General features: G+C 41.7%; 1 protein-coding gene across 2 annotated transcripts in view; it reads right to left on the reverse strand.

Moving 5' to 3' along the window:
- The window catches only part of LOC125485836 (protein NO VEIN-like), a 44,868-nt gene that overhangs the window by 2,278 nt on the left and 25,577 nt on the right, over positions 1 to 17,013 (reverse strand). Inside the window, exons 14-20 of one of the 2 annotated variants that reach the window (XM_048610611.1) lie at positions 12,742 to 12,887; positions 12,023 to 12,110; positions 10,609 to 10,729; positions 9,645 to 9,782; positions 7,943 to 8,059; positions 2,302 to 2,400; positions 1,229 to 1,340 (exon numbers count right to left, since the gene is read on the reverse strand). In XM_048610611.1, coding sequence (XP_048466568.1) covers positions 1,229 to 1,340; positions 2,302 to 2,400; positions 7,943 to 8,059; positions 9,645 to 9,782; positions 10,609 to 10,729; positions 12,023 to 12,110; positions 12,742 to 12,887 — 821 coding nt within the window. Of the gene's footprint in view, positions 1 to 1,228; positions 1,344 to 2,301; positions 2,401 to 7,942; positions 8,060 to 9,644; positions 9,783 to 10,608; positions 10,730 to 12,022; positions 12,111 to 12,741; positions 12,888 to 17,013 lie in introns of both variants that reach the window. The other variant, XM_048610610.1, reaches the window with a different exon arrangement.

Here is a 17,013-nt window from a genome sequence, read left to right on the forward strand (position 1 = left end):
TAGAGGCGGGCACGATAGCATCATTTAAGATGTATCTAGACAGATACAGGAATGGTCAGGGAGCAGAGGGATACAGATCCTTGGAAAATAGGCGACAGGTTTAGATAGAGGATCTGGATCGGTGCAGGCTTGGAGGGCCGAAGGGCCTGTTCCTGTGCTGTAATTTTCTTTGTTCTTTGTTCAATCACTCTCTCCACAGGAAAGAATCATAGTTTGATCTTGTGTATCAGCTCAGAATAGCAATGGTTCAGCTTGCCTCTGCACCTTCACAGTGCTTGAAATTTTGTTTTGCTCAGTTAGTGGAATTTGATCTTGTGGCCTTGTGTCCTGTAATCAAGGGATTGGTCTGAAGAGTTTTTCCCGAGGGGAAGATGGAGCAAGTTTTCATTTGCAGCAATGTCAGTAACCAGAGGATACATATTTAACATAATAGACAAAAGAATCAGTGCAATAATGAGAAGTTTTGGTACCTGATTGAAAGGATTAATGCTGGGATGCTCATTTTTCCTTGGCTGATAAGACAAGAAATAGGAGTCACCGTCTCTGGATGAGTGGTCAATGCTGCAGTGATCACCTGCAGAGACCTATTATTCAGCCTGTTGATGCTCCACTCACACCATCTTTATGACCTCTCTGATTATAAAATCTTTGTCATGTGGAGAGAAGCCAGACAAAGGGATAGTGCTTCAAACACTTGTGATTTCAAATAAACTTGTTGGACTATAACCTGGTCTCGTGTGACTTTAATCAAATGGTAATGGAAACTTGAAGGACCATGAGATCAATTACTGCTTTCCCTTCAGTCAGCGGGTTATTGTGATCTGGGACGTGCTGCCTGAAAGGGCAGTGGATGCAGATTCAAGTGTAACTTGCAAACGAGAACTGGATCAACAACATGAAGGGACTGATTTTGCAGGGTTATGGGGCAAGTGTAATGAATTGAATAGCTCTTTCAAAGAACTGGCAGAGGTATGACTAATTATATGACTTCCTTCTGTGCTGCTAAGAGTTTATAAACAACAGCAGTTCCTTGATTTCTATTAATTGTACTCTCATTTAGCTTCTGAGAGGAGGCCTTAGAGATACTACAACCGTGTTTGCGGTTCTGACCTTCCTAATATAACCAACATCAAATAATCTCCGAAGTGAGCATTTTTAGAACAAAGTTTATGCCACTCAAACTGTGGCAAGCTCTGATTTTTCTGACTTTTAACTTGCAGTATGATACCTCGTATGGTCAGTTGCAGTAACAGAGGGTTGTGTTTGTGTCTGGTTTGTAGTAGGCTTGGACTGATCTGAATCCATCTTCTGCTCTGAAATTGATGCTGGATCAATGTGTTCTGCTGAGGACAAACAGATATGATTAAGCCTTTAAAATCACATTAAGAGATAAACAAAATAATCTGTTCTGTGCAGCAGGAATTTATCAATCACAAATCTGGAACGAGTGACTGAATATTTTTCTTAAAGAAAACAGCCTTGACATTTTCTTTGTTTTCTCCTGCACTGCCACTTTCTGTCCATTATTCAGAATCCAGGTACTCCCCTAAATGAAGACTTTGGGCATCCCATCACTAATCTGTCACCAGCAATGTTCTAACTCCAGGAATTTTAATCAGACTCTGATCTGGCTTTTGAATTTCAATTTTTTTCATTCATATTCTTGAAAGAAACTTATTTCTGAGGAAAAAATATTCAGCCTCAAATTTGGCTTCTGCTTTCCATATTTCAGTTTTATTTTAGAAAGTTTTAACCCAAATAACAAGTAGATCAGTCATTTTAGAAGAAACATAATTTATTCTGAACTATGTTACTACATGCAAACTAACATACTCAGTTCTAAGTTTTTATTTAATGATGAAAATATAAGGGAGCAGATTTTCAATATGCCCCAATTTGGAAACTGTGCATTGCATATATGCTTAGAAAACAGAAGTGTGTTTCCACACAAGCACCTGAAATCATGTTTTCTATTTAAACTGACAAGGGAGTTTTTGATAACATTTATCCCTCAACCAAGATTGTTTAATCACTTTATGATATTGCTTTTCCTGGGAGTTTGCTGTGCACAAGTTATTTGCTCTGTTTCCTATAATACTAAATGACCAGTTACTTTGTTGGTTGTGAAGTATAAAGGTTTTTTTTTTAAAAAAAATTTATAGTATTTTATGTAAAAGTGCAAGTTATTCCTCTCCTCATTTTACTTGATGGAAATAAAAACATCTTTGACATCAGAAATTTTTTTTTTTTGGTCACAACCAGATTTAAGAGAAGAATGGAGAGATTAAACTATTTACTTACCTGTGGCTACAGGTTGGCTGTGACTTTTCTGCCGTTCCAGATGGTGAGGAGGTTCCCCGCTGGCCTTGGTGCTTGTGCTCAGAGACCTATGTAGGTCACCTAGATGAAATAAGCTTTTTATTCATTATGTAGTGTTGAAACATCCAGGAAAGAAAATATTAACAGCTGTTTTAATGAAAATAGATAAAATTAGTTGGCATTCAAGAAATAATCTTGGATATTGGAATAATTTGATTCAGTGATAAATGCATTAAATTTCCCCATCGCCATCATCTCAGTTCATTATGTTGGAGGAATTATATATTGTACAGAAGCATGAATTTGAAATTGAAATTAAGTTTGGCTTCCATTTCCTACAATATAACTATGAGTACACCCTCTATTGATGGTAATGGAGAGATTTGCATGTTCCAATAATTTTGTGACTGGTGCGGTTAGGAGCTCTGTTCTTCTGCTAGGGCCACCCATGCCAGGAAGGTCAAACTGCGTTCCAAAGTATCCTTGTTGGGAGAACAGCTGAAAGACAACTGTGCACTTCATCGGTTGCAGTATCAGTCATCGAAGCTTGATACATAACAGAAACCTGACCACCAACTCAGGGGTGGCACGGTGGCTCAGTGGTTAGTACTGTTGCCTCAGCATCAGGGACCCGGGTTCAATTCCACCCTCGGGCAGCTGTCTGTGTGGAGTTTGCACATTCTCCCCGTGTCTGCATGGGTTTCCTCTGGGTGCTCCGGTTTCCTCCCACAGTCCAAAGATGTGCTGGTTGGGTGGATTGGCCAGGCTAAATTGCCTGTAGTGTTCAGGGATGTGTAGATTAGGTGGGTTATAGGGGGATGGGTCTGGGTGGAATACGCCGAGGGTTGGTTGGACTTGTTACCACACTGGAGCGATTCTAACCTAAGAAGGTTGTATAGACAATGATGGTGCCCCAAGGTCCCCACCTTAAAAGTCTTGCACAGGCTTTCTTTGATGAAAAGCTGGCAACAGGGACAGGGCTGTGAACTGTGAACCTGGGAGGCCCTAGTCCTGCTCAGAGACAACAGATGCACGAAGATCCAACAGCAGGACGCGTGACTGAGCTCAAAAACGTTTGCCCCAAAAATAAGCTGTCCCGCTTTATCCTGGCTGGTGAGCCACACCCTGTGCGATCACCACCTTCATCGTCAAAGAAAGTAAGCATTAAATTTTTGAAACTTCCAGAAAGAAGAGCTGCAAATCAGTCATGCAAATTATGGAGACTGCAACTGTCACATTTCCTTCAGGGAGATATGTGCCTTCCTGGGGAGATGCAGCTGAAGGAACAAAGGGGATACGCTACTAATGGATACGCAAGGCAGACTCCTTTCCTGTATCCACCGAGTTGGGTTTGTCATGCAGAATAGGTTCTCGGCAAACTCCCCAACTGTATAAATGGAAGGCTCATACCACCACCTCCAGCTTAGCCATAAACAACATGCAACATCAGTGTTTATGATCTGATGCTTGACTCAGGTGAAGAGACTAAGAAAACATTCCATTGTGACTCCAGTAGAAGTTAATGCCATCCCAAAAGAAAAGATCATCCTCTTCAATGCCCTGGTTGGCTTGGATTCCGACATTGAGAGGACCCATTGGGAATAACTGGACGGCAAAAGCCGATGCAAATTGTGTCCTGCTGCCAGTGTGCTTAGCATTGCCTCATTCTAACATTAAGTGCCTTTCAACTGAAGGGCAAACTGAAAACACATCCTAGATCAAAGCACTGACACGTGGATTCTGTCATTGTACAAGTCAATGATGTGAGTGAGATCTGTATCACTTGATCCCTGCAGGTACTAACACCTGTCTGACAGATCATCGACTTATTTGATAAACGTGTAGTTCGCACCAAGACATCGCAAGATCCAAAAGTCCAAGAAGATGAAGATCAATGTCTCAGCTTAAAGGAGCCCAAGAGACGAATTTAAAGTGCAGCTCACAACCAATCCAGAAAATCTTTATACTCCCAACTCCGTTTCAAAATGGTGCTAGACCCCTGTCCCCATTGGGTCAGAGCTGGTTCAACAAAAACAATGCAGGAATATGCAACCTTCCAGGACAAAAAAATGAACAGCCTTCATTGTCCTGCTTCCACCCAAGTTTGCATCGTGAAGGCAGCATTCCGTCAGCTCAAGGCTGAAACCACAAGGCAAATCCATTTATCTGTTACCTGCTGATAAATGTGATATGTGAAGCTTTATAAGTAACATAAGAATAAGGAACAGGAGTAGGCCATTCAGAAAGATCATGGATAATTTGATAGTAACCTCAAGTCCCATTTGCTGCCTGATTCCAATAATCCTTCACTCTCTTACTTAACAAGAATCTATTATCTCTGCCTTGAAAAATATTTAGGAAAACTGATCCCACTGCCTTTTCTAGAACAGAGTTCTTAAAGACTCACAATCCTTTAATAGAATTTTTTTTTTTTTGCCTGATCTCACTTCTAAGTGTTTTTAAACAGTGACCCCCTTGTTCAAGATTTTCCTGTAAGTGGAACCACACTCCTCCACATCTGCCCTGAGCCCTCAGGCTTTTATATGTTTCAATCAATCAATCAATGGTGTGACTACAGAATGGCCACTGGCACATGTACAACACCACTGTCCTGTCTGCACATGTGCCTGTGCCTGTGCTGCTGATGTCACCACTGCATACACTAAGTGTGTGAATGGTGCATGATCGACCTGCTGTTGCACTTTCAGGGAAGCAGTCATTCCAACAGCATAATCCGTGAGAGACAGCTGGTCATGGGAAAGAAATAGAGGGGGCTGTGCAGGCGAGATTGCTTCATAAAGACAAAGTGGTCACCTGAAGCTCTGGATAAGAAAGTACTGGTGCAGGCTTAAACATGAATGGGCAGCTACTTCTGTCACTTAAAAATGACACAAATGTTATATTCTTTACAGCTTCTGGTGGTAACGTCTATACAATTCCCTGCCTTCGATTCTTCAGTTGTTTGAAGCCACTAGGGCCATCTGCGCTCCAAAAGGTCAAATAAACAAAATCCCATTCCTTTTATAGAATGGTGTTTTTCTTCTCAAGGAGGATAACACAGGAAAGAGCATTTCTAACAGCTCCTTATCCATGAATCAGGTGGCAGCTTACTCTCTCTGGGCTTTTACCCCCAGTCTCTGTGCTAGATTCCATCATTGGACAAGCTGCAACAAGCAATCAAATGGATGTAAAACAACAAAACTGCAGGCTTGATGGTATTGCAGCTGTCATCTTTAAAGCTGGTTAGTATTTGCTCAAAACAAAACTCCATCCACTTATCCTGTACATTTGGGAGAGCAAGGACATTGTTGCATTCCTGAAGTCAGGACAATAATAACTAACTATCTTCAAGATGAGATAAATCATGCTGTTGAAACTATTGAGGCATTTCACTTCTGTCCATAGCAGGAAAATCCCAACACACATTCTCCTGAATCACCTACTTCTTGTGGCTGAGGAAACCCTGCCAGAGACACTGTGTGGCTTCAGACCTTCCAGAGGAACCTCTCACATGGTCTTTGTTGTCAGACAAATCCAAAAATAAAATGTTGAGGATAACACCAGAAATCCTTTGACAACAAGGTGAAGAGCTGGATGAACACAGCAGGCCAAGCAGCATCAGAGGAGCAGGAAAGCTGACGTTTCGGGCCTAGACCCTTCTTCAGAAATGGGGGAGGGGAAGGGGGTTCTGAAATAAATAGGGAGAGAGGGGAAGGCGGATAGAAGATGGATAGAGGAGAAGATAGGTGGAGAGGAGACAGGCAGGTCAAGGAGGCAGGGTTGGAGCCAGTAAAGGTGATTGTAGGTGGGGGGTTAGGGAGGAGATAGGTCAGTCCAGGGAGGACGGACAGGTCAAGGGGGCAGGATGAGGTTAGTAGGTAGGAGATGGGGGTGGGGCTTGAGGTGGGAGGAGGGGATAGGTGGGAGGAAGGACAGGTTAGGGAGGCGGGGACGAGCTGGGCTGGTTTTGGGATGAGGTAGGGGGAGGGGAGATTTTGAAGCTTGTGAAGTCCACATTGATACCATTGGATTCTCCAGCATCAGCAGTTACTACTGTCTCTCCACTAGAAATCCTTTATTGTGTTCATCAGCCTGACCAAACTATTTCATTCACAACGCACTGAGCATTGTTCTCCTGAGATTTCAATATCCAAGAAACTTTTTCACAATCCTACGACTATTTTTTAATGATCTAAGTGCAACTGTCTGGAACAGGAGATCCGAAACAGACACTTTCAAAATCCAGGTCAGTGTCAAGCAAGGCTGTGTGATAGCCAGTACACAATTTACAATCAACCTGATAGTGGCTATTCACTTCAGAGATCAAATATACTTCATTGTAGTATAAATATCACCTTGACGGCTTATTCCTGTTCCTATGATAAGAGACATGTAGTAGATTGATTAAGAGTACAGACAATATGGTGTATTCAAACACTTTTGGATGGTCTGTAGCAACATCATGGACATTACCTCAAGAGAAAGAGGAGGTTTACCAGGATGCTGCCTGGACTGGAGGGCAGGTCTTATGAGGAAAGGTTGAGGGAGCTAGGGCTTTTCTCATTGGAGCGAAGAAGGATGACAGGTGACTTGATAGAGATTTACAAGATGATGAGAGCATAGACAGAGTGGATAGTCAGAGACTTTTTCCCAGGGCGGAAATGACTATTACGAGGGGGCATAATTTTAAGGTGATTGGAGGAAGGTATAGGGGAGATGTCAGAGGTAGGTTCTTCACACAGAGAGTGGTGGGTGTGTGGAATGCGCTGCCGGCAGTGGTAGTGGGGTCAGATACTTTAGGGACATTTAAGTGACTCTTGGATAGGCACATGGAGGATAGTAAAATGTAGGATATGCAGGGTAGATTGATCTTAGTAGGATAATAGGTCGGCACAACATTGTGGGCTGAAGGGCCTGTACTGTGCTGTACTGTTCTATGTTCTATGTAGAAAAGGTAATGATGTTGTATTGGGGGGGTAGATGCTTTTTTGCAGTTTAGTAACATTGTGAGACAAGCCTATGGTTTCGTATGTGTGTTAGTTCTTGTTACTATGGTCTATATAAACGAACCACACTTTCCCCTTATGAAACAAAATTTGACACTTATCCAAAATACTGGGACAAGAATCCAAAAGCTCAGTAGGAAAAGAGGGATTTTAGAGGGGGGATTTGGGGAAGGAATGCCAGAACTTGAGACCCAAAAGATACTTTTAGTCAATGGTGAGAGTGATTAAAAATGGCCATTAAAACTTAACCATCTCAGAGCTGTGGGCCAGAGAAGGTTACAGAGATACAGAATGGTGAGGCCATGAAAACAAGGATAGGAATTTTAAAAATTGAGCTATTGCTGGACACGCTGACAATGCAGGTTGGCGAGCAGAGGATGTGGGTGGTGGAGTGACCAAAACACAGACAACTTCCTATAACAGGGACCCAACTAATAAAAGGCTTAACAATAAAAAGCAGGAAGGAACTCCTGGATTAGGTTGTATAGCTCCAAGAAACCAGCGCTTAGAGTCACGATGCATGGTACTTTGAGGGACTGCAGGGGCGTTGATGGGTGGGAGGCATTTGCTGTTGGATGCAGTGCCCTCTCCTGTGGTACTCCTAAGCTAAAACTCACCAGGCTGTGGGGAAGGATGATGCTGCTGTAGGTGGTTACTGGCAGCCACGTTATCAGTAGAGCCTGAAGGGGGCGCAGGAGGCGGCCACATTCTCATGACAGCTTCTGCAGCTTTACCTGAGGAAAGCAAACAATCATCAGCAGTCTAATAATGTCCCCTCCCCCAAGCCCCCCCATCACCACCCCTGCACAAAAAAAACAACCACATTTACATCCACACTAAGCTGTACAAGGTTGTTATATAATCTGATGACTGATTAGATGACAGAGAGAGCTATAACGTTAGCACTATGCTAGGGGCAGTCCAAAGGGCTGATGTATAAATGACTCAGAAACAGTGAGTGGAAGAGCACAGACATACACCTGCAGTTCCTTACTCATTGAGCTCCCAGTCTAGCTCTGAGTGCAGCTGGAGATCAGTTCCATTGGGAACAGAGATACTGAAGAGACTGCAATACACAGCAAGCAATAGGAAGATCCAGGTTATAGTGTTCATTAGGTGAAATATAATTTCTTCACTAGAGATCATTACTGAAAATAGAGAGATTGCACCCCCAAGTCTCAGCAGAGTCTGGAATAAATGTATTATAACTGCTGCTTTCACAAGTTCATAGTCAGTGACCACTAGCATTTACTCTTGGCTGACCTTTGGGTATTGAGTAGAGACAGAATGTTTCAGTTTCTGACCTCACCCGGGGTGATGTGAGGCTGTGCTATTGGACAGTGTAAAGGTGCTGCTGTTTGCTTTCATGTCAAAATCAGCTAAATGGTTCAAAGTAGGAAAGGGCTCTTATCATTTTGTCTGGGTTAGAGGAGGAACCTCCTCTCCAAAAACTGATGTCATCTGTAAGTGGATAAAAGTCAGTCCAGACTAGCAATTTCTGATAAAATGCCACATCCTGTCCTTCCTGTTTACAGATGGTGATTGACCTACCATCACTTACCTGCTGTGTGTGTTTTTGGTTCAGGTTTGCTGTTTACTGGTTTACAATATTCCAGCCCGGAATCAGATCAGATTCAAAACCAGTCTGGGTAAAATCACAACCTGCAGGATTTAAACTAAAACATCCTCGCACAACACTCACCGAATGCAACTCTGACCTGCCCTGTATTTTCTCATATCATTGGTGCCTACTGAAGTAGTAATAATGAACACTGGGCTTTTGAAATAAGCAGCTACAGAGAATGCTGGAATTATAGATCTGGGGAATCAGTCAGGCAAAAGTTACCCACTCAAAACATTAACCCACTTTCTCTTCAAATACTGACTGACTTATTTTCATTTCAAGCTTTTCTTTGTCTGTTTTGTTTCCAATTTGTAACAATTCTTTTTTAAAATCATAGCACAGGAGATGTTCTGACCCACTGACTGATCCTGTGCTGACTCTTTTGAAAGTGCTACCTTACTCTCTCAGCTCCTTCCCCATAGCCCAGGAATGTCCCCTTGCAAGGACTGTATCCAATTGTCTGTTGAGAGTTACCATTTGAGTTGCTCTGCTGCCCTTTCAGCATCACATTTCCAGTTGTAACATTCATTAAATTCAATTTTAAAAATTCAGAACTGAAGTGACAATAAATTGGCTGAACCTCAATCTACCTCTTACACAGCATGAAATTCACTCCCATTACCCTCCACAAAACAAGTTAGTGTCGAAACAGGGCATTTTCTCCCTTCAACCATGTGAACAGAGGTATTTCTTACTGGATGTTCCATCAGTGTAATTATGAAGGGATGCTTTGGGAGGCCAGCTTGCCAGAGTCCTCTCTTCATCTGTTTTGTTGTCTTTGCTCTGCAGGATTTCTTTACTGTTTTCCTCTTTAAATTGTATTGGAATCGGTGCTTTGTGTATGAAAAGAATTGGAGAAAGTAGTCACTCAATTTGTACAGTTTGCAGGTTTTTGAGTTAATCTCACCCTTTATTGCTGCTGCATACAACTGGGCAGCCTGACAGCTAATTCCCAAAACTCTTCTGGCAGTATACAACTCTAAACATTACAGAAACAGTTCAAGACCATTCTCCCTGAAGTCCTGGTAGCCAGCAAAGAGCCACAATCACCAGACTGTTTAGTCAGTGCTATGGTTGATGAGGTGAATCATCTATTCCCCACTGACTGACAATCTTGCAATACAAGTAGCTTGAAACATGATATGATGAAGTGAGAAACAAGTTCACTTGTGTGATTAATTTGAGTTCTCAGGTGCCAAAGGCAGTTAGCAGTTAGAAGCATAGTACTGCACCCACTAAGAAGGGATGAGAATCCTTCCTTGGAACTGGAGTCACATATCTCCTAGCAACGGTTGCAGGATGGAAAAAAAAGTTAATGAGCTAATTTCAATTCCCTCAGGATTCATTAGTAGGTTCAACTACATTTGTCAGACAGCTGTTCCTGATGGTGCATTTATTCAACACTTGTCTGCCTTCAGTCCATGTGGATTTCATTCACTTCCCTCACAATACCTTTATATCCACGAGACCTGCTAAAGAGGTGTTTAAAAAAAAGAAATACATTCAAAAGAGAACTGCTCACATTCAAATTACACATTTAATGTAAGAACATGAAGGTACTTACTGGACCATAGTCTACAAAATAGATACCCAAATAGATTCCAAAATTATCATGCACAAAACCGAAAAGAACATTCTACGTCCGTTCTCATCCAGTACCTGGAGGTCGTGGTGGCTCTGGTCTTATCTCTAAGGCAGTGGGAACCTCCCATTTCTCTTCATCTTCTGGCAATTCTTCAACACCCTCCATCTTTAAAAACTTTTTCAGCGCGGCTTCATCCTGGGAATAGGGAAAGATTTAGAAAGGATAGCAAAGCACTGCACATATCAGTGTTCAAACAGCAACTGAATGAAAGAAGGAATCTGCCAGGGATTTTGATACAATTGCTGTTGTCCATTTCAGCACTCTACAGACACTGCCTGACTTGCTCAGTATTTTCTAACACCTACGATATTTCATTCTTGCCACAAAAAGTAACTCCTCTTTTCCCTACCTCAGTGATTTCCTCACTGTCTATCTTTTCCCCTACCCTGGCTTCCAAGGGCTGGGCAATGGACATCCATTTTTAAAAAGTTCACTCATGGGACAGGGGCATCGCTAAGCCAGCATTTATTGCCCGTCCCCAGTTGCCCTTGAGAAGGTGGTGGTGAGCTGCCTTCTTGAACCGCTGCAGTCCATGTGCCATAGAATTGGTCCATGCTTCCAGGCAAAGAACTGCAGTAGATTGTTACTGCATTCTAAATAATTCTTAGGGGATAGATGTGGAAAAATTGTTTCCCATTATGGGAGAGACCAGGATCAGAGGTTATAATCTCTGAATCGGGGGCACATATTTAAGACAGAGATGAGGAGGAATTTGTTCTCTCAGAGGGATGTGAATCTACTGGAATTCTTTACCTATCAAAGCTGGGTCATTATGTATATTCAAGGCTGAGATAGATTTTTAATCAGAAATAGAATCAAAGATTATGGGGAACAGGCAGGAAAGTGGGCACGAGGATTATCAGATCCACCATGATCTCAATGAATGGTGGATGAGACTTGATGGGCTGAATGGCCTACTTCTGTTCCTATTTCCTATGGCTGACCAGGAAATTCTGTCCCTTTTACCACCTGATGACAAGGCTGATAATCCTCCTGTCTGGCCATGTTATGGACGAGCCTCCCATGAGTTTCTGGCCCAGAGGTAGGCCTACTACCCAATATGGCACAGGACCCAATTCCCTCAGTCAAGGATCATTTACACAATCTCTCTCCTCTATCTACTTCAATTCTTTCAATTTGAGAATAATTCCCAAAAGGTCGTTCAAAATAATTAGCTAAATTCCATTTTGCAGTCAATGCACAGAGAAGCTTCTGCCAGAAGATCTTTAGCTTGTGGTTCTGGAAGTCCAATTGAAAACTACCAAGGCTAAACAAATTGCCTAGCTATTAGAAGACCTGATTCCAACATAGCAACCTGGGTAATACAGCTTTCAAAATATTAGGAAGAACATGCAAGTGTTGTATCAGTTCAGTTTTTCTCAAAATCTTAAGAGTTGTTCTAGACATTCTAGACACAGAAATAAATACCTTGAAGTAGGAGATGAGACGCTGAATGAAGCGTTCAAGTTCCTTTTCAACTTCTACCCTTCCACCACTATAGATCTTTACAAACTCCCTGGAAAGACAAACGAACAAAAAATGATGTGGAGAGAAACTAACAAAGTTGTACATTTGAAAAATTAGAGATAAACTGTGATACGAGTTCATGATCATCTGCTACATCACCTTCCTTCTAACTGGAAAGCTGTTGAATGAGACTCTCCATTAAAGGGTATCCTGATATTTCAGTACAATGGCATGGGACTGCCACACTGTCTTTCAGAGGGAACATTAACCAAGGTTCCGCATGGCCCCTTAAGTGAAAGTAAAGATCCCATGGCCATTATTTCAAAAGGAGGTGAGTTTTCCCTGGTGTCCTGGCCAATATTTATCCCTCAATCAGCTTCATCAAAAAAGAAATCTGGTCATTTTCAAATCTGTGGGAGCTTGCTTTGTGTGAATTGTTTACTGGAATTCACACATTACAGTAATGACCACATTTAAAAAAAAATCCTAAAGCCTGTGAAACACTGAAGTATTCTGGCATGATGGAAAAGCAAGTTTTACATTCCTTTCACTTTTAATAAAGAATTGGTTCGAGTTGTTTCAAGTTAAAGTGACATCCCTTGAACCCAGAGCGCAAATGTCATACAATCACAACACAATCTAAAAAACTTGTTTGTAGTTAAAAGGAGAATGCTGTTTACCTGCAGATATCTGTGCATGAAGTGATGTGATCCTTCTGGATGTAGAGATCCTTACCATCCTTTAAATAACAAACTATATCCTCGTTCTCATAAACAACGGAATCATCCGGCAAAGTTAATTTATAATGGAGATACAGTTTACCAACCTGAGGAAGCAGAAAAACATTAAGGAAAATCAAACAGTCTCGATTCTCAACTGTCCCTGCCTCCCTCACCTGAATCTGCCCTGCCCTCCTCATGCCCCTAACCCCAACTACATTATGAGTTTGAGCGACTGGAGTAGCAAGTTTCTACATCCATGGGATATTCTCGTTAACAAGCCCTCTTTCTGACAATGCCTCCAAATCACCAAGCCCAAAGTGAAGTATGAAAGAATGGGACAACTCTCCACTTTGTACACTCAGATGTCAGTGTTGAGGGTATACCATAGGCAGATGTTAAAAAACAACTTCCTCTCTGCTCCCTGTAGACACATTTTTTAATTTTGCCAAACTTTACACGAAGAAAATCCTACAATGTAGCTCAGTCACAATTCCACAACTGCTTTCTGAATCTGGGGCTGCCCGAATATATTCCTGGAGTTGTACACAATCTCTGAACCACTAAGATCTAGTCCAGTCACCATTGCTCAAATGATAGAAACAAAGAAGACAGGACCAGGAGCAGGCCATTCAGCCCCTTGAGCCCGCTCCACCATTCAATTGTTTTTATTCATTCACGGGATAAGGGCGTTGCTGGCCAGGCAGCATTTAGTGCCCATCTCTAATTGCCCAGAGGACAGTGAAGAGTCAACCACATTGCTGTGGGTCTGGAGTCAGATATAGGCCAGACCAGGTAAGGATGGCAGTTTCCTTCCCTAAAGGGCAATAGTGAACCAGATGGGTTTTTCCAACAATCGACAATGGATTCATTGTCCTCATTAGATTCTTAATTCCAGATTGTTATCGAATTCAAGTTCCACCATCTGGCGTGGCGGGATTCAAACCCAGGTCCACCGGACCTTATCTGGGTCTCTGGATTAACAGTCCAGTGATAATACCACTAGGCCATTGCCTCCCCCAGAATGATCATAGCTGATCATCAAGCTCAGTATCCTAAATGATAGCTCTCCCCCTCCCCCTCTTCCCTCCCCCTCCCTCTCTAATACATGGGTAGGTGATGGCCTAGTGGTATCACTGATAGATTATTAATCCAGAGACCTGAGTAATGTTCTGGGGACCTGAGTTTGAATCCTGACGTGATAGATCGTGTAATTTGAATTCAGTAAAAATTGGAATTAAGAGTCTAATGATGACCATGAAACCATTGTCAATTGTCAGGAAAAACCCATCTGGTTCACTAATGTCCCTTAGGGAAGGAAATTGCTGTCCTTACACATGACTCCAGACCCAGAGCAATGTGACTGATACTGAACTACACTCTGGGCAATTAGGATTGGGAAATAAATACTGGGCCAGCCAGTGATATCGACATCCTGTCAGTGAATTTAAAAAATGTATCAGGAGAAGAATTCTAATTATATAAATAAATCAAATTCTTTCTTCGGCACTGCAGGCAAGGCCAGCAATTGCTGGTTGTCCCTTGTTGTTCAGCAGTGAAGAGTCAATCATTACCCTGGGTCTGAAGTCACATGTAGACCAGACAGGTAAGGATAGCAGATTTTCTACCGTCATGAGCAAGAGTGAACCAGATGGATTATCAGAATTGTTGTTCAGTATTACAGAGACTAGTGTTTAACTACAAATTCAGTATCTGAATTCAAATTTGAATTCCACCAGTTGCTGTGGTGGGATTCGAACCCCTTCTCCAGATCATGAGCCTGAGCCTCTGCATGACTAATCCACACATGTTGAATCAGATCACCATCTCCCCGTTCCATGCGCAAAACTTAACAAATCTCTCTAACCTTGTTTGTAACCGTATGAAAGTAAATTTGTTATGTAAGTGTCTACCCTCCCCTCAGTCACTTCCACATGCACTGCACTCTTACAGGTGATACAGCCTAGCACAAACACCTTTAAAGCTCACTCTTCAACTACACACCTCAAATTCTTCTCAATGAAAGACAAATAAAAACTTCTACTGTGTGGCTTTTAAAAGGTAATAATTTCTCTATCCTGGTTTCTCTGCTCAACAGTGAGGGATTCAAATGAATTATCATTTGCTGCCATCTAGTGCAGTTTTTCATCATGTGCTGCCAAAACATCTTCCAACTTAGGCACTGACTTTTTCTCAGGGCAGATTGGATGGTGGTGGTGGGGCTGTAAAAGGAGAAATGTAGCCAAAGACAAACAATTCTTGGCCCACTGCGAAACCTAACAGCAAAGCTTTGTCATCTAAAGTGAGCCACGTATAGAATAATTCAGGTGGATCGTAAAGCTCCACTGCACTGTACAGCAATGCACCTTGATCCATATTTCACAACAGCAATTTCTCCTGTTTAAAATATCATACTTTTCTGTAAATCATGAAGGACAGAATCAATTTAATGCAATGTACAGCTCCATCTCACGACTGCTCAAACACAACATAATTTTAAGTAACTTCAAACTTTTTGACTACGTTAAAAGACGCTACATAAATGCTAGTTTGTGCTGTTAAAGGTGTAAGGAGGACAGAACTTCTATCATATTAATATGATGGGTTACATACAGCTGGGGAGGTTTCACAGCAAAACTGTTACTCTTTTTTTTCCTTTATTCATTCATGGGATGAGGGTGTCACTGGCTACACCATCCCTAATTGCCCAGAGGGTGGTTACAAGTTAACCATTGTGGGTCTGGAGTTGCATGTAGGCCAGACCAGGTAAGGGCCTTCCTTAAAGGACATCAGTGAACCAGATGGGTTTTCCTGACAATCGACAATGGATTCATGCTCATCATTCGACTCTTAATTCCAGATATTTTTATTGAATTCAAACTCCACCATCTGCTGTAGCAGAATTCGAACCCAGGTCCCCAGAACATTATCTGAGTTTCTGGATTAACAGCCCAGCGATAATACCACTAAGCCATCGCCTCCCCACATGGTGGTACTCTCTGTAATTTCCCTTTGAAACTGATTGCAACCTCAGGCTAAGGGGCACATGTAGTTTACTGTAAAAACCTGAAACTGCGGTCTATTGTTCAGGATTCTGACACAGGCTGCGGAGTGAATACTGCTCCATCCACCAACACCTGCTGATGTTAATTATTGAAATCAGTGAGAATTTCAACTTTCCCACTTCTACATCACCATTAGAAATGCACAGAAAAGTTGCATCTTGTTCAAATATATATATCTTTATTTTTAACAGCAATGTGATTAGTAAAATTTGATGAAAAGCGTAATTGCTCCTGAAGAAATTACTTTATAATTGAGTTGTTAAATGATTAGTGTTTGGGTACTAATTTTCAAAATTCTTTTTTAAAGGAAAGCAGTTCAGTTGATTTTAACGTGGACCTTCACCCAAGTGATGTCCCCGGTTTCTACTCCCTCTGGGTGAAAAAAGTCTAAAAGTTAAATAGTCTCTGTTCAACTGCAAATTTTTGTTTCCTGTTTGAGTGTCTATTAAAATCCTTTAATATGACTGTCCACTTGGACAGGCTATTGACTTCTGTGCAGCTCCACGGAGCAGATTTGCCTGTAAGGAACACATGATCAGTTGTAGTATCACTGCCCAGTGACAGAGATAGAATTCTCACCAGGCAGCAACCTCCAGGCTAATATAACAACTTGAGTCAGATGGACTTCATTAAGAAATGATCAAATTTGTGTCCTTTGTTGTGTTCAAGTAGTCTGTTTGTATCCAGTGGGAAAACAAATGAAATTTGTCCAAAACACCAACTTCTCAAAGGAAAACCAGATCTATCCAGAAAGGTGTTTGTAAATGGATTCTGATATTAAAATCTAACTTCAGAAGCGTGAATGATTTAAAATGTTCATAGTTGTGGAAATTTACTTTCTACAACTACAGAAATCTGACTGTCATGGATAATCACTTGAAATTCTGTATTTTCCATTTTTTAAAAATATAGGCAGCAATGTAAACTGCAATGTAAGCTAGCAGGCATTCAGCTAAACCATCAAATAAATGCAAAATACAGTGAATGCTGGAAATCTGAAACAAGCACAGAGAATGCTGGAGAAACTGAGCAGGTCTGGTTGCATCCGGGGACAGAGAAACAGAGTTAATGATCTGAGTCCAGTATGACTGTTCTTCAGAACTGCCAGACTTGAAATGTTAGCTCTGTTTCGTTCTCCACAAATGCTGCCAGACCTACTGAGTTTCTC

The sequence above is a fragment of the Rhincodon typus genome, chromosome 23 (assembly GCF_021869965.1).
Source record: "Rhincodon typus isolate 14 chromosome 23, sRhiTyp1.1, whole genome shotgun sequence".
Lineage (NCBI taxonomy): Eukaryota > Metazoa > Chordata > Chondrichthyes > Orectolobiformes > Rhincodontidae > Rhincodon > Rhincodon typus.